This window comes from Odontesthes bonariensis, chromosome 21, assembly GCF_027942865.1.
Source record: "Odontesthes bonariensis isolate fOdoBon6 chromosome 21, fOdoBon6.hap1, whole genome shotgun sequence".
Lineage (NCBI taxonomy): Eukaryota > Metazoa > Chordata > Actinopteri > Atheriniformes > Atherinopsidae > Odontesthes > Odontesthes bonariensis.
In genome coordinates, this window is record NC_134526.1 from 12,485,001 (window position 1) to 12,502,783 (window position 17,783).

General features: G+C 41.4%; 2 protein-coding genes across 4 annotated transcripts; one reads left to right on the forward strand and one right to left on the reverse strand.

Moving 5' to 3' along the window:
* The first annotated feature begins 1,413 nt into the window (after window positions 1–1,413).
* dnmt1 (DNA (cytosine-5-)-methyltransferase 1) lies at window positions 1,414–13,613 on the forward strand. Of its 2 annotated transcripts, XM_075453403.1 has the most exons (35): window positions 1,414–1,603; window positions 2,057–2,093; window positions 2,651–2,758; window positions 2,849–3,101; window positions 3,208–3,280; window positions 3,931–4,012; window positions 4,109–4,149; window positions 4,228–4,282; window positions 4,370–4,453; window positions 4,544–4,653; window positions 4,773–4,891; window positions 4,983–5,075; window positions 5,161–5,312; window positions 5,481–5,668; window positions 6,068–6,082; window positions 7,095–7,275; window positions 7,377–7,474; window positions 7,642–7,786; window positions 7,890–8,005; window positions 8,098–8,299; window positions 8,419–8,549; window positions 9,432–9,611; window positions 9,946–10,170; window positions 10,251–10,443; window positions 10,598–10,688; window positions 10,782–10,916; window positions 11,037–11,319; window positions 11,410–11,551; window positions 11,673–11,839; window positions 11,950–12,127; window positions 12,214–12,409; window positions 12,501–12,664; window positions 12,872–12,988; window positions 13,146–13,239; window positions 13,326–13,613. In XM_075453403.1, the coding sequence occupies exons 1-35, from the start codon at window positions 1,557–1,559 to the stop codon at window positions 13,361–13,363; spliced, it is 4,533 nt and encodes a 1,510-aa protein (XP_075309518.1). In that variant the 5' UTR covers window positions 1,414–1,556; the 3' UTR covers window positions 13,364–13,613. The 2 variants fall into 2 exon arrangements, with proteins under 2 accessions (XP_075309518.1, XP_075309519.1); XM_075453404.1 differs by lacking the exon at window positions 6,068–6,082.
* Window positions 13,614–14,575: 962 nt separating this feature from the next.
* On the reverse strand, window positions 14,576–17,187 carry eif3g (eukaryotic translation initiation factor 3, subunit G). 2 transcript variants are annotated; one of them, XM_075453393.1, is made up of 10 exons: window positions 17,100–17,187; window positions 16,963–17,009; window positions 16,217–16,305; window positions 15,916–15,975; window positions 15,707–15,811; window positions 15,409–15,604; window positions 15,201–15,308; window positions 14,974–15,110; window positions 14,757–14,863; window positions 14,576–14,678 (listed from the first exon to the last, which is right to left on the reverse strand). In XM_075453393.1, exons 1-10 carry the CDS (start codon window positions 17,120–17,122, stop codon window positions 14,663–14,665), a joined length of 888 nt encoding a protein of 295 aa, XP_075309508.1. In that variant the 5' UTR covers window positions 17,123–17,187; the 3' UTR covers window positions 14,576–14,662. The 2 variants fall into 2 exon arrangements, with proteins under 2 accessions (XP_075309508.1, XP_075309507.1); XM_075453392.1 differs by having other exon boundaries at window positions 15,201–15,311.
* Window positions 17,188–17,783: the final 596 nt, after the last annotated feature.

Sequence of the window (17,783 nt, forward strand, 5' to 3'; positions counted from 1 at the left end):
AGGCGAAAACAAGACAGGGCAATGATGGGAAGCTTGGCAGAGGACAGGGGGGCTGAAAATGGGGTGTGCCGAAGAAGGCTGTATATTTGTTAGATAGTTTGTCTGAGAGAAGTATAGCAGAAGGCCCCTGGAGAGGATTTTGGGAGAGGGGGAGAACTTGGGGTGAGGGGAGAGGCTGACTTATAGTGGTCTTGGGAGAACTGGGCCTGTTTCTTGTCAGACATCCAGAATTCCTGGGTGGGAACATTGGCTGAATCAGTCCCAGGAGGCTTTGCTGCTGAGAAGTCAGCCAAGTCTCTCCAGTGCCCTGCAGGATATGGCATCAAACTCAGAAACCTGTAGGTGAAGTTGTATGCACAATACAATTAACCCAACACAAAGGACCTATGTAAGTTTATCCGGTAAATGAGGATAATGTAGAGTACTTTGCAAATAATCCTACAGACACGATTCTGAAGGCACCCAAAATACATGATAATAGCATCAATTGAACTGTAATAATAATAATAATTCACACATTGACCAGTGCTTAATTTGAACAATGTGACTGCACTGGATTTGCGTGTGCATATTTCAAAGAGAGCTAGACACCTCAATATAGCAGGCTGAAAGAAAACAAGAATCTTGAAGAATAGTGACTTATGATTTCTTGTGACCTGAAGTTCTTTTGCCTACCGATGTGGAACACAGTTATTGTAAGTCGCTTTGGATAAAAGCGTCTGCAAAATGACCGTAATGTAATGTAATGTAATGTAATGTAATGGTGACATCTTGTGGTTAACCGAGCAAATAGCTGACAATATTTGAAGGTCGTTTTGTCTGTATACTTCTTCATACGTCTAATTAAAATCAAAACAGTTATCCAGAACACAACTTACATCCACTTATAAAAGAGATAGGTTAACTTTACCCAGCCACAATGAGAATCATACATAACGATAACATTGTAAGCTGGTAGTACACTGCTGGTACCCTGCAAATAGCCCAATCGTTCGATCAAAAAACAGTCTGGCTTATCCAGTGTTATTCAAATTCAAAATAGTAGATGCATAAATTCAAGTGCAGCTTTGCAATTAAGTTAATGTTCCTTAGTAAACAAAATTAATTTAGCTTCCGCCTGGTCAGTTGACCTCGACATTTGTGAAACAGTAGGGGTAGATTAAGTTGGGTGTTATTGTCCATGAAACTACTTTTTGAAATAATATTACAAGATAATAATCTCGGTTGTATTTGATTAAGTATGCACAGTATATAATTAGCATTAAAATATGTTTTCCATAACGAATGATGCATTCAAGAACGAAATTGTACAGCTTTCATGGACAGTGTTTTACCCGTAAGTCACGGTAGTGGTACAGTCCACAACACCCGGGTTTCCGCGCGAAAAGACTGCCCGCGCGCCCGAATTGTATATAGCATCCACCTCAAGAAGCAGCACGCGAAAGGCAGACACCGTGGAGCTACGCTGTGGTTGATGACGGCGGACAATTACGTGTTTTTAACCGTTTTTAAAGCAGTTTTAGCTTCTATCTTACGTTTTTAGTTAGCTGTTTACGATGCCATCTAAGACGTCCCTATCTCTGCCAGACGATGTCAAGAAAAGGTACGGTAACGATGGTAACATGAATGCTAATACTGTTCTAATAATGTAGCTAGCATCAGTCTCTTATGTCTGTTCAGAAGCCATAATAACAGCTCTGAATCTTATATTACTTACTCAGCTGCTCTGGACGCTTCCCGCGTGTTATGATCATGACCACCAATTTACCCTTTGCTTGCATAGCAGCTAGCGTTAGCTTATCGCCACTTGACAGTCGAGACTGATTCCATACGTAATAGTTTCCCCCTCAGTAGTAGCAAATTAGCGCTGTTAGCCTGACAATGGATGGAGCTACGGGTAAGATTTGGCGCCACACAGGAAGTTTTGTTTCTTACGTTTCTGTTAGCTCTCTCTCACAATGGGTTTCTGGCTACAACATGTCAATCGGTACGCCGCTTTAAGATTGGCGCTCTGTAAGTTGCTGTAACGTTACTTTGACGTGTGCTTTGTTTACAGGTTGCAGATGCTGGATGATGATGGATTTTCAGAGGAGGTTAGTGTGCACTTACTGCAACTGAAAGGCTGCGTGTAATCACTATGATTGCTACTCAGCTGTTCAGAATGGAAATTCAGTTTTGGAATTCTAGACCATTTTGTAAGGTTGTAGGTTCAGCATATGATGGCACCTCAAAGAACAATGATTAATGGAAACAAATCCCAGGACTGCTGTGTGTGTGTGACAGATGTTAGAACACTAATCAGGCTTTAATTTGTCACTGCCATAAAGTGTCTCAAAGGAACTTAAGAGATCTGTTTTTTAAATTCAAATGATTTACCAGAAATTAAAGAGGCTTTTTTTTTTTACTTTGCAATAGCAAACATTTCAAATAGTTTTTGTGATTTTAAATGGCCCCTTAAATAATGTAATTACTTGTAAGGCAGTGATGTCTGTCAATACACTTGACATAAATAAAACCACGCAGTGTCGTATTTCAAATGCAAATCATGACTTTGTAGAACTTTCGTAAATGACAAGGGTTTAAACAAGTTTTGTCTCTTACATGTAGCGTTAAAGATGCATCTCAAATCTTTCTAAAAATGTTATTTCAGGATCAAGTGAAAGAGAAGCTCAAGTTGGTGCAGGACTTCCTGCATGATGATGCCCAGAACCAACTGACCAGCCTGGAGAAAGAAATGAAAAGTTCAGAGATCTCAATGGTTAGTGACTCTTGAAGTTATCCTTTTGATAATCAGTGTGGTTACTCATCCGCTTATAAACTCTCCTGTGACTTGTACCATGCATTTCAGGAGGTCTACATCTCAAAAGTGAAGACCTTGTTGGGTAAAGAGCTTCATCTTGAAAATGGCTCACACGTTGATGGCGTTGAGCAGAATGGAACGACTAATGGCTTGACTAATGGCTCCCATAAAGAAGAAGCAGATGATGTAGCCATGGGCTCACAGGAAGAGGAGGAAGAAGAACTTGAAACGGCTGTCAAGTCGCCCACTGCTTCCAAAGGGAAGGGTGGACGCAGGAGCAAGGCAAACACTGACACAAAAAGTAAGCCTACGAGTTTATCACGCAACAACTTTTTTCCAAGATGAAGATGACACGAAGTAGCTCAGTCACAGCAGTAGAAAAAATAACTTTTTTTCTTTTCTTTTAGAGTCTCCAGCCAGCACCAGAGTTACAAGAAACAGTGGCAAACAGCCAACAATCATGTCAATGTTCTCCAAAGTGTAAGTACAAGTTTTACCCAGTGTGTCTATGTATAATAGTTTAATTTTTTTTTTTTAAGCAAGAAGGAAAAAATTGGATTTGAAGCAAGTGACTAGCCTGGGAATTCCCATGCTGCTTTGCGTGCGATTTCATTCACACTGCAAAGTCAGCCTGGAAACCACCGCCCTTATTTTTGCCTGAGTTAGGGAACCAGTCACAGAACGGGGGGGGGGGGGGGGGGCAGCAAGACGATGACAACGTCTATGCGCGACACCGAAGCTTGTAGAGTGTTAATCCAACATGGCAGCGGATACAACGTTACCGTTCGATGCAGCCTTAGAAAGTGTTTTAAGTAGCTTAGAACGCAAGTTTACTTTTAAAAAAGAGCAAGGCGTCTTCTTCTTCCTCGTCAAATTTTTGTCGCTCTACGTACGTCATCTGGTATAAGTGATACAATTGGCTATGAATTGCGTGCAAAGCAGCATGGGAAGAACCAGATGCCATTTGATAGACATTCGTAGCGGCCAATAAACGGCTCTAGGCATTCGTAAACCACGCCTTAAATACGAGAAAATGCACACCTAGTTCCCAGACCACCATCTTATCGAGATGTGGACGCGTCAGCCAGGCTAGCAAGTGATGGGAATCTAAAGTAAATCTGTCTTTGCAGTCAAAAGCGCAAGTCGGAAGACTTGAATGGAGAAGCTGTCAATGGACAAAATGAACTGAAGAAAGAAGAGAACCTGGAGGAGGTGAATCATTCTTATAAGTCTTTGATATTTAACCATCTGCAGTTGTTTCCCCAATGTCCCATAAATAACCATGCTCATATTTGCAATCTGTTACAGTCTCGGGAGGAGAAACGCCTCAAAGTGGACTCGGATGAGAAGTAAGTTATTGGCCCTCTAAACATTACTGGTAATAGAATTGACACAAGTAAATGTACTCTGCACATCTCTTTATGCAGAAGTGCTCCAGAAAAGAGTAAGAGCGAGATGATTAAGCCGGAATCTGCTGCAAAGGTAGAGAAGCGGGTCATTCAGCTGTGCGTTTTGGCTGTGAACTGCGATCATCAGTGATCCTGCAACACGTTTTTCTTTCTTTTTCAGACTCCACCCCCCAAATGTGCAGACTGTAGGCAGTACTTGGATGACTCAGACCTGAAGTATTTTCAAGGAGATCCCGATAATGCGGTGAGAATCTGTTGCATTTATTATTTTTGTTTTTTGTTTTTTTTCCCCGCTAAAGTCATTACCTGACAAATTTGTATTTGCGGATTTTAGCTTGATGAGCCAGAAATGTTAACAGACGAGCGTCTCTCCCTGTTTGACTCGAATGAGGATGGATTTGAGAGCTATGATGATCTCCCACAGCACAAGATCACAAACTTCAGGTATGGGATCTTTTACCTGTACCCGGGTGAGACTTGGGAACACACCAGTCTTATTTTAATAGAATGTGCTCTATTACAGCAGCTGAAATATTCTCAAGCTGTTCTGTCGTGTCTTATAGTGTGTATGACAAGCGTGGTCATCTTTGTCCATTTGACTCTGGTTTGATCGAGAAGAACGTGGAGCTTTACTTCAGCTGTGTTGTTAAACCCATCTATGATGACAACCCTTGTTTGGATGGTATGAAAGCATTCATATCAAGAATATAAACATGTCGCTACCACATTGCTTCTACAGACAAGAAGAAATCATTTCAATTTTTGTCCCTCAGGTGGCGTTCCTGCCAAAAAGCTCGGGCCAATCAATGCCTGGTGGATCACTGGTTTTGATGGAGGAGAAAGGGCTCTGATTGGTTTCACCACAGGTAGCAAAGTTTTTCCATCTTCTGCCCTTTCTTTTAAGTTTTCATTTCACGAGTGCGACATTCCATCTATGCTTTCTTTGTCCAGCTTTTGCCGATTACATCTTGATGCAGTCCAGTGAGGAGTACGCCCCAATCTTTGCGCTGATGCAGGAGAAAATCTATATGAGCAAGATTGTGGTCGAATTCCTCCAGAAAAACCGCGATGCTACTTATGAGGACCTTCTCAACAAAATCGAGGTGAGCTTTTATGAGAACTCAATCCTGCTCCCTGCCACGCTACCTGTGCGAGAACTACAATGCCTGCCTTGTGATTACTGTGGTTGTCCTTCTATGAAGGAACATGCGTCCTTTATTTATTTTTGTTGCTGCAACACGATGCAAACCAGCTCTTCTAACTGCTTTCAGACCACTGTCCCTCCTGCGGGACTAAACTTCAATTGCTTCACTGAAGACACGCTACTGCGTCATGCCCAGTTTGTGGTGGAACAGGTGGAGAGTTATGATGAGGCCGGCGACTCGGATGAGCAGCCTATCATTGTTACCCCCTGCATGAGAGACCTGATCAAACTTGCAGGAGTCACTCTCGGGAAGAGGTACGGCTGAAGATGATTTAATTGTGACTGTTGCATAAAACGGAATGAAATGAAGGTAGTGAAAGATCACAAAACTGTCTTTCATTCCAGGGTCTTTTATTTTTTTTTATATATAGACAATTGAGCAATATTAATAGCACTCTTCCCCCTATCAGTTTGAATAGAGGGTCATTCTTTTTACCTATTGTGGATGTTGCCCTCTGAGGGCATAGAGTCAGGACATTTTGTTATAAATACTTGATTTAAAAAAAAAAAGAGGAAAAAAAATTGTAATGGAATTTATTTAACAAAAATATGTCTTTTTTTTTTTTTTTTTTTTTCTCCTTTTATTTCTATGTTAACACTCCTCACTCCTTGTCTTGCTTATGTCTAACGTTCCTTTAACATTTCCAAATGCAGCATGCTGCTATACTGGTAGGTAGGCCTTGTTGTGATTGCATCATTAGCTTGTTTGGTGGTGTGTTATTGTGACACATTTAGAAACGATGGGCAAAAAAAATGTGCACTATACAGGAGTTCATGCTGATGAGTTTTATTTTATTTCTACATGTTTTGGCTTTACATTGTGGTTTTTATTTTACTGACATGTTTGAAATCTGGCAATTTATAACACTTGAAAGTGTGATAGGATCGGTGCCCAGAAGGGATTTTGACTCGGTCACAGCTGTTCTATGATAAAGCGGTCCGGTTGCACAAGGGTCTATAATGTGGACCAGTTAATGCCAAAGTCATGAGCACGGGAAGGCTTTTAAATACACTGTCAACTTGTTCCTTTTGGTGGAGTTTTTTTTTCTTTTTCTCTTTTTAAAGGAAAAACCTCTCACTTTTACAGGTCCTAAATGTTTCTTTCGTGGTACTTAATCTTTAGCATAATAAGCCCTGGGGTGTCCTGTGTTGGAACGTTAAATATTACTACAGTCACGGAGTAATCTTCAATTAAAGCTGAAGATTGCTCTTAGGATATTTACCTGATTCCTCATTTGGATTGCTTGATGATTCAGTTCAAAGTTATGCGCTTTTTATTTTGTTTATTTTTTGGACGCCTTTTGTGCTGTTTTTCGCCCACAGTGAGACAAATGCTACTTGCCATACAGGTTGGTGCTTAACCAATGTGGAAATCCTCTTTAAGATATTTCTTATTTATAACTTGCAGGACAGGAACAGCTAAAGTTCTTCATGTACACTCAGGCCAGGTTGCTTCTCAGTTTCAGAATGATTTTATTGCCAGTTGCCTTTTAATACGATCTGCATTTTTCACATCTCGACTGTCTGTTCAGTTTTGTTTGCTTGTCGTGTTGCATGGCCTGACGCTGTGGTGTGTTGACGGCCAGGGGCTTCATAATGCCATCACTCCACTAATGATCAGGTGTTTGTGCGGAACAGAATGAGCCTTTCCCCTGAACAAAAAACTTTATTCGGTTCATAGGAGAGCTGCCAGAAGACAGGCTATCCGTCACCCAACAAAGATCGAGAAGGACAGCAAGGGACCAACTAAAGCAACCACGACGCAGATGGTCTATCAGATCTTTGATGCCTTCTTTTCTGATCAGATAGAGCAGAACGATAAAGACGGGGGAGTCAAAAGACATCGCTGTGGTGTCTGTGAGGTGTGTTGAACTCCTCTTGCTGCAAAAAATTATTGGACATTGAGGTGCCTTCTCTAGTTCTAAACTTTGGAACGCTCTCTGTTTTCTGCATCCATCTTTAGGTGTGCCAATCTCCTGATTGCGGCAAGTGTATAGCCTGCAAAGACATGATCAAATTTGGAGGAAGTGGCAGAAACAAGCAAGCTTGTAGGCAGAGAAGGTGAGCTTGTCTGACCAGTTTTAAACCCTTTAATACGATGCTTGTAAATGTCTTTTCAAATGTTAAGTGGGGCTCTGTTCCCAATTGGTTGTCTTTTTGGTGTCCGTTGTCAAATGTACATCCCTGTTTTTTTTTTTTTTTTTGTTTGTTTGTTTGTTTTTTTTTAGGTGCCCAAACCTTGCCGTAAAGGAGGCTGAAGATGATGAGATTGTTGAGGAAGATGTTCCGGCAGAAAAGACCAAGAAGATTGCTCAGACCAAGAGAAAGAAGCAGAGCCAGTGCAAACTTGCATGGATCGGCGAGTCCGTTCAGGTATGTCTTCCTTTACGTGGCAGCTGACCGGGACCTTTGCTGTCCACATTGAGCAAGCAGTGTAGACTGTGCACACATGATATTTATCTCTGACCTGCTTCAGTCTCAGGGGAAGAAGCACTACTACAGGAAGGTGTCTGTGAATGATGAAGTGCTGGAGGTGGGAGACTATGTCTCAGTTTCATCAGAGGATCCATCTATTCCGCTGTATCTGGCAAGGTATGACATTAAGAAACCGGCTTCTTGAAAATTGATCTTTTGTTGCTGCTTTAGTATAGCTTAAGAAAATCTAACGAGATGTTCCTTCTCAGGATCACTTCACTGTGGGAGGACAACAATGGAAAGATGTTCCATGCCCACTGGTTCCTTCGTGGAATTCACACTGCGCTCGGAGAGTCGTCCGATCCACTGGAGCTTGTCATTGTGGATGACTGTGAAGACATGCTGCTCAGTTATGTTCATGGAAAAGTGAATATCATGTACAAGGCGCCATCTAACAACTGGGCTATGGAGGTGCGTTCATAAATTCGGTCGTTAAACTTGCCTCTGTTTTTTTTTTTTTTTTTTTTTTTTGTTTGTTTTTTTTAAATCTCATGGATGCATTTTTTTTTTTTTTTTTTTTTGTATTTTAGGGTGGGATGGATGTCGACCTCAAGGTGATTGAGGATGATGGGAAGAGTTTCTTCTATCAGTTCTGGTATGATACAGAGTTTGCCCGATTTGAGACCCCTCCTAAGACTTCTTCGCCACCAGAAGACTTTAGGTATGCACCAGTCACAAATGTATTTGCACTGCTTGTGGTATTTTGGCTTTTACTTCTGCCTGGGTAGTTGTTGGATTGTCAGCAGGGTTAGTCAGAGTTTCAGATGATTTTACATGATACTAAGTTTTTAATTTTTTTTTTATATATATATATATATATATATATATATATATATATATATTTTTTTCTTCAAACTTGATCTCAGACAATACCGACATAATCTGTGTCCTCTATAAAGCCTCACATGCAGTGCACCCTCTTCCCTCACCTCCCCCTCCAAGTTTCAGCAACACCCTGAGCTGCATTTGCCCACAAATTCTCATTTTCACCAATCTATCGCCTTTGTTCTTCTGGTAGTGACGTCTTGGACAATCCCTGAAGAAAGTCTGTGCTGTGCCATTCACTGTTGTGTTGGTAAAGCCAGTGACTGCTAGTTGAGATGTAGTCTTACCGACCGTTGACTCAAGATGCAGCTGTACATTCTCAAATTTGGGAAGACCTGTTAATTTTGTTGTTTACATTTTTATTTGAACAGGCCTATAGGAACGGAGGATTGTCTAATGTTGTTTTGTTTTATTTTTTTTTATTTATTTTTTTTTTAAATGGAATTGTCTTCATTTTAATGTTAAGAAGTACTACGCAGCTGTATATTGCCATGGTGTTTTACTTTGATCACAGCACTCTTTATGTAGTCATTTGATTTTAAGTGCCTGTGATATGTGTGGCAAGTTGAAACCAAATTGGCTAAATTTGTTTAAAATATAGGTGTGTGTTGTCTAGACTATTAAAACTTGTTCTGGATCCAAGGTTTCACTTCTTCTGTTCGGCCTCGGTGGAAGTATTCAGCCCCTTTGATTTGATGCACGCTACTTTCACTTTTAGATTCTGCGGCAGCTGCGCTCGCACCAAAGAGAAAGAAGAGCAGGGAACTCCTCGTGCATTTGAACCCCTGGAGAATAACAGCAGTGACACCAAGACTCTGTATGCTATGACCCACTTCAAAGGAGAACAGTTCAAGGTGGGAGACGGCGTGTACTTGCACCCCGAAGCCTTTAATTTCAGGTAAGTGATCCTTACCTGATTCTTTTTTTCTTTTTTGGGGTCACCTTTTCACCTTGTAAGACTTGTGCTGTTATAAAAAAGAACTCAAAACTGTAATTTTGAACAATGTCTCTAGTGCATCTTGCACTAATTCAGACGTCACCATTTGAGATAAATTCATGCTTTAACTCAACAACTGGGAACAAGCACACCAGCAAAGTGTTAAGGGCTTCTAGATGGATGACAAATTGATCCTCAGTAGATTTAATTCTGCAAAATGATGCTGCACTATGATACAAATGCCACCAAGTGAAACAAGCATGAGATTCATTACATTTTGTTTTCTGGTCGTCAGCGTGAAGCCAGCCAGTCCAGTGAAGCGCTCCCATAGGAAAGAGGATGTGGATGAAGATCTGTATCCAGAATATTACAGGAAGTCCTCAGACTACATTAAGGGATCCAATCTTGACGCTCCAGAACCCTTCCGCGTTGGTCGCATCAAGGAGATCTTTTGCCACCGTCGTAGCAACGGGAAACCCGACTCCTCAGAGGTCAAACTGCGGCTCTATAAATTCTACAGGTAGGATTACAGTAAAATTGTTCCTATTAATATTTTTCAAAATCTGTTCAGAATTGACTTGATTTTGTCACATCTGCCAGGCCGGAGAACACTCACAAAGGTGTCAAAGCTAGTTACCACACAGACATCAATCAGCTCTACTGGAGCGATGAAGAAGTGACTGTCAGCGTGTCCGAGGTACTTGGCCGCTGTCAAGTGGAATATGCAGAAGACCTGAATGAATCCGTTCAGGACTACTCCAGTGGTGGACCAGACCGCTTCTACTTCTTGGAGGTACAGTTTTCTGCTGTAATTGCAGATTTGGCTCGAATGTTTTTTGTCTAACATGTAGTTAAAGGTTTGGGGAATCATAAGGCCTATACTCTCTCAGAACTCTGGCACAGTTTGTGTATATATTTTGAATGATTTGCACATTTGTTCCTCGCAGGCATACAATGCCAAGTCAAAAAGCTTTGAAGATCCTCCAAATCACGCTCGTTCTACTGTTAATAAAGGAAAAGGAAAGGGCAAAGGAAAAGGTTTGTTTAATTAAAATAAAGGCACTCCTACAGAAACATATTCAGTGCTTCGAGGCTCACTGAAACATGATTTTTTTTTTTTACTCCCATCAGGTAAAGGTAAGGGAAAGGCTGCACAGGAACCACAGGAAACTCCGATAGAACCACAGGCGCCTAAAGTGTCCAAATATCGCACACTCGACGTGTTCTCCGGCTGTGGGGGGCTTTCCGAAGGATTCCACCAGGCCGGTAAATGCTTCTTCCATGACATTACAAAATGTTTTCACGTTGGCAAATGCTAACTAAAAGAGAGGACAACTGCATGTGTGTTTCTGCGAGTTGCTTGGCTGACTGTTTTGTGGCCTTCAGGTATCTCTGAGACTCTCTGGGCCATAGAGATGTGGGAGCCGGCAGCACAGGCTTTCAGGCTGAACAACCCTGGCACCACGGTGTTCACGGAGGACTGCAACGTCTTGCTGAAGTTGGTGATGTCGGGAGAGAAGACGAATTCTCTTGGCCAGAAGCTGCCACAAAAGGGCGATGTGGAGATGCTGTGTGGAGGACCTCCTTGTCAAGGTTTCAGTGGGATGAACCGCTTCAACTCTCGCACATATTCCAAATTTAAGAACTCACTTGTGGTCTCTTATCTCAGGTAAGTGTTTTGCCATCTTGACTATTGGACTGCGTTTCTAGTTTTTCTCTGAGCAGACTACTTAAACAACACGTTTTTTTCTTCTTGCAGTTACTGTGATTACTACAGACCCAAGTTCTTCCTTCTTGAGAATGTGAGGAACTTTGTATCATTCAAAAACTCCATGGTCCTGAAGCTCACTTTACGCTGTCTTGTACGAATGGGCTACCAGTGTACTTTTGGAGTCCTTCAGGTGGGTCTATGCATATTGCGCTGTCCTTAGGGGGGGCAGTGGTATGGAATTCTGCATGTGGGAAACTATCCTGGTGAAGCTAAACAAGATCGCTGATGCTCTGTTCTGGCCTACTCCGCAGGCCGGTCAGTACGGCGTTGCCCAGACCCGCCGTAGGGCAATCATCCTGGCTGCTGCTCCGGGGGAGAAGCTGCCTCGCTATCCTGAACCGCTCCATGTGTTTGCTCCCAGAGCTTGCTCTCTGAGTGTGGTGGTGGATGAAAAGAAATATGTCAGTAACGTTACACGGTAAGCATCCTCTGCTGCACTGTCTGATCGGGATTCTACGTCACAAACCTCTGCAGGCTCAGCGGCTTCATTGCAACTATGTTCAGACTTGATATTCTGTGTTGAAACAGAGGCAATGGAGGAATCTACAGAACCATCACGGTTAGGGACACCATGTCGGATCTGCCAGAGATTCGCAATGGTGCAGCTACACTGGAGATTTCTTACAATGGGGAACCTCAGTCTTGGTTCCAGAGGCAAATCAGAGGCACCCAGTATCAGCCGATCCTCAAAGACCATATCTGCAAGGTGAGCTCAATTGTTCCTGAAGTAGAAGTACTTTACAAGTCACTGATTAAGTATGAACTCGTAATTAAAACATTGTCTGTCTTCAGGACATGAGTGCTCTGGTTGAGGGTCGGATGCGTCACATCCCCTTGGCTCCAGGCTCCGACTGGAGAGACCTGCCTAACTTTGAAGTCCGGCTGAAAGATGGCACCATGACAAAGAAACTCCGCTACACACACCACGATAAAAAGAATGGACGCAGCAGCACTGGTGCTCTCAGAGGTGTCTGCACCTGTTCAGGAGGTATGCAGGGTATCGCTTAGAAGTCATTCAAGTTGTAGAGCTCAAATCTTTAGATTGAAGACTCTAATCTATATTTTCATGCCATTTGTAGGGAAACCTTGCGATCCTGCAGACCGGCAGTTTAACACCCTGATCCCCTGGTGTCTGCCCCATACTGGGAACCGCCACAATCACTGGGCTGGACTCTATGGCAGATTGGAGTGGGACGGATTCTTCAGCACAACGGTCACCAACCCTGAACCCATGGGCAAACAGGTACTTCAGCTTTTTAAGTTGGTTCTTGCCTGAATGTCTCATCTGCGACTGAACACAGTTGTCATATGGAGAAATATGAGTTGTCCTTGTTGGTTATAAATTTAAGCAAACTCCAGATTCCAACCATTGTTTTGAATTGTGATGAATTTAAATGAGCCTATAATAAATTCTCTACCTTTTGATTTAAACCCAATCATTTAATTTCAGGGCCGTGTTCTGCATCCTGAGCAGCACAGAGTCGTCAGTGTGAGGGAGTGCGCACGCTCTCAGGGATTCCCCGACACCTACCGCCTCTTTGGCAACACCCTGGACAAACACAGACAGGTAACATCTATGTTTTACATCAAGTTTTACTTCCCAAAACAATTACTAAATTAATGTTTCACTTAACAAAGTGGCCAAAAACATGAGCATTTCCTTGTCATTCAGATCATGTATTTTTTTTTTGTTTTGTTTTGTTTTTTCTGCTGCTCACTCTCAGGTTGGAAATGCTGTTCCTCCTCCGCTCTCCAGAGCCATCGGACAAGAGATTAAGAAGTGTGTCATGCAGAGAATGAAAGAAGAACAAGCAGCAGGTTCTTATTCATTCCTGTCTGAATTGGACTTGATTTACATGTAGCACTTGACTGGATATTCATAAATGTGCTTTTTTTCCCTACAGAAAACATCAAACAAGAGAAAATGGAGACATCTGATTAGTCCTCTGTTCCCTTTCCAGCAAAAATATGTTCTACAAATCTTGATGTTGGGACTTGTTGTTTTTGTTTTTTTAATAAGCTGGCTTTCAAATGTGAGTCACTAAGTGGCTACTATGGACGTTCTATGTAGTAATCATTCCATGTTGAGTTTTAACTGTGCTTTTAATCATGTTAAGTGTTTACTTAATGTGGAATAAATTGTATGTAGTTTTTATATGTAAAATTTCAAATAAAGCTCTTATGAAATTGTATTTGTAGTCTGTAAACTAAGCATTTAAATGAGGTTAATAGCTTCGTACACAACTTTAGAACTTAAGGTATATAAACTGATCAGTTCTCTGCGTTTTAATGCAGATTTCAGAAGCTACCATAGAAAGTCTTCATAGTTTACAGTATAGTAATCACTTTATATTTTCTTTAAAGCTGTCCAGAACATTCACACGTAATTTTTTTTTAAATTCCAAATGTGCTCAGACCCAATTTGGATTTCCTACATGGAGATCTGAAGACTTATACAGAACAAACTAAGTGTTGGACACCCATTCCAAATGAATGTAGGCCTTTCTGAGCTTTAACCAGTATCCCTACACAAAATCCTCTTCAGTCAAATCTGTATTTGACATCTTTCACTTAACTTTCACCAAATGTAAACCTTTTTAAATCCAGGTTAAAAACACTTGTGTCTATGCATGAAATCTGCACGATATATTGTTTTTAAATTCATTTAAATTTTATGTAAAGCACTTTGAATTGTTTTGTACATGAAACGTGCAATACAAATTGATTTAATTTCAGCCTGCACGTGGGTTTTCACTGAACATAAGTCACTCGGTATTTAACAGATTCTGTACAACAAAACACGCTGCAGTTTTGAGGTGTCGTTCTGCTCCGATTTGTTATCACTTATTTCATCACTAGAGGCCGCTGATCTGTAAGCTCAGTCATGATCCAATTCTAAGCATATCCCACTGCCCTGAATGTCTAAATGCTGCATCTTCATGCAACGATCGGAAGTATTAATGTAGCACTCAAATCTAACTTTTTACGGCAAATATTGGTTCCAAATATCATCTCTTAAAATGAGTAAACTTTGTCTCACTCCAGGAGAAAACACAATAGTCGACCCCTTTGGCAACAAGCACTACCTCCATAAAAACAGTTAGGTTTAATAATTTAATTTTAAATAGTTTAATGTGAACGAGACAGAAAACGATAACAATTGATTTTCTTTATTTGGGTAACAGCCACATTTTACCACACCAATAAAATCTGGCATCTTGGAAATATTCTGACGAGCTCCTCAGTTGTTTGATGGTCTGTGAAGAGAGTTCAATTATGTTAGAAAGGAGTTATCAAAAAGTTGATCGCTTGACTAACTCAACAAATTAACTTACTTGGCCCATTCAACATTGAGAATAAGATGATCGTAACCAAATCCTGACACTCCTGCAATGGCTCTGGCTGCATCCTCCCGACGGTGGAAACTGATGAAAGCAAATCCCTGCAGGAAACATGTCAGCAGTGTCATTACCTCAAGAGCACATAGTTTGTTAAATCAATGCAAAGAAGAGCTGGACAGGAAATATGACTTTTTGCAATATGAGCACTGACCTTGGACTGGCCTGTGTTCTTATCCTTGGCCAGATAGATCCTTGAGATGGAGCCAAATGGTCTAAAGAGCTCCTGCAAATCTGTCTCACGGGTGTCCTCAGACAAGTTGGTCACACGAATGGTAGCATTGTCATCAGCTGTCAGGTGCAATAAAACGCTTTAAATTCAGTAACACGCTTGCTGATGCACATTAACGCAAAGAATGGCTGTGCAAATTCATCCCTCACCTCTGCGGTTAGGCTGCATGGACTCTCCTCTCCGTGTGCCTCCGTCCCTCAGGCTTGGAGGGACATACTTCCCAGTCTTGCTCTGTGCAGGCTGTATGGGCTCTGGTTCTGCTGTTAAAAGATATTTAATCGTCACAACTCCACAAACAACTCAGCAGTGTGGATTGTCTAACAGCCATATGATGAGGAGAATGGTGAGCTAATGTACCAGAACCAGCAGGCTTGTCTTTGTCTCCAGTGGAAAGCCCAAGCTGCTCAGCCAGCTCCTTCTGCATGGGACCCAGGGTGTCCTTGTACGGACAGCGGGTGGTCCAATGGTCGCCTTTGCAAATACGGCAAGACACAATCTTCTGTCCTTTCAACTTGTTCATAGGATCTTCATCCTGGTCTTGGGCATTCAAGTCCTGTAACAGGCAAGATTAGGAAATCAAGAGTCGACACAGAGCAATGTCGCGGTTAAAGAACATGAAGGTATGTCTGGTCAAACCTAAATGCTGACTTCTCACCTCTTTGCTCGAGATGAACGTCATGAAGACATCGTCGCTGACTGTGGTGGTAGCAACATTAGGACCTGGTGCATCAAACTCGGAGTTGCCAAATTTCTTCCAGTTCTGAAACGAGTGGGGTAAACATTACAATGCCTTCTAACTCTGACCAGGGTGTTAATCGTGAAAAATTCAATGCTGCTTCCACTTAATTCAATTCAAACCCTGACCTTCCTCCTGGCCACAGCTTTTGAGGCCTTCCTTGTCTCAATCTTGAAGGTCCGCACAATCTTCAGAATGAAAACAGAAATCGTCACAACCAGCCCAAGATATAGAAAACACAGAAATGCCCAAAAGTATATAGTTTGTTTAAAAAAAAAACGAATGATCGTGGCTGGTTTGACGTGCAATATGGAGATGAAAAAAGTAGGGTCTGAGAACCCACATATGAGCATCACCCATGAAATGTAGTGATACCTACACAAAAAACAACCTCTACTGACACAACATAAACCGTAATAACAGTGTTACCTTGAACTTCTTTCCGTCATCATCTATTTTATATTCCGTGACTGTTTTTATGTTTCCTTTGATCGTTTCCTTTGGAGGTGGAAGTGTGCCTGTCAAGAAAACACAACACTTTAGTACAGCTCTAGGCTCAGAGGAATCCTCCAGGAGTGCAACAAAACGCTTTACCAGACTGCAAGGTCTCTGGAGATCTTTATTAAGGTGGGATTGGTTGTTGTGTTGATCTGTCAAATTACTATCATGGAAATACGACCAATAATCCTTAACTAGACTTCTCAAGAAGCCTCACTCCAGTTCTAACTTCTTCCAGGACTTACTTCGCACCCAATAGACAATGACATTGTTGCAAACAAAGACGCGTTTTCATTTCTGACAGAGCAGTTCGTTATTTTAATCAGGCTACTATCTGTTTAACATCAGTGTAAAAGTCTCGCTAAAGCAGCTTTGTAGCCGTTAGCACGCATCTCGTGCTGAATAACACTGCTAACGTCACTCTTCACAGGCCGCCGCCACAGGCAACTATCTCTTATCAAATTTCGTCAACAAAACGCAGATTCCTATCAGTCACGCATGGTACATGTTCCTGGAATGATACATATCTTAAATATGTTGCGTAAAATCGTTTTAGTCTCGCAATTAAATACAGATAACCACGTGGAAGTGGAAACCGCCTAGCCGGCCTCCTCCTTCAGCCACCTAACTGCAAGAGGGGTGCTAGCTTTAGCTCCAAATGCTAACAAGCTCTTTACCTTCATCTCCTTCCTCCTCGACTTGGTCAGCCCAACTGGGCTTCGAGCTAGAGGACGGAGAGAGATATTTAACATTAGATCACTTACAAAATACCCAGCAGAAACAGAAATTATTAAAACCTTCTAATGACACTCACTCGTCGTATTCAATCGACGGCATCCTCACGGGTAGCCTAGCTTCAGGAACCTGCACAAGCGACGCCGCGCCGACACCAGACACACTTCCGGAACTTAAACTTCGAAATAAAGGTACGACGTGTGTCTAGGTTTTTTCTTCACAGTCGGAGTTCGGGCATGTCGTTGTGGCCACGATTTAGGTGATATATGATATATGATATATTATAATATAATATAATATTTTCTTTTCTTTTATTACTTTTTTTTAACCCTCATACCTGATTTAAAACACAACTTAATTTCTGAAAAGGGACATTTTTGTCCCCTTTTAAAACGACCTAAAAACATCATATGTTAATATTTTTTTCCGCTTTTTTTTTCATAAATCTTTTATTCCACTTCAGTTCTGATCATAACTACCAAGTTTTCAATTATTTTCAAAAATTTAACCCTTTAAATACTGGTTTATATGACGTAAACGCCAATTTCTGTAAAAAAAACTCACAAAAACTGCTATATTTTCAATATATAGAATGCAAAGTGGAATTGTTGAGGGGGGATACTTATGGTCTGGGATAAGTCAATGATCAGCAACAACATTGATTTTTAGGGATTTTTAATTTTTTTATTATGCCTGATTTAAAAAAAAACTCCTTAATTTCTGAAAAGGGACATTTTTGTCCCCTTTTAAAACTACCTAAAAA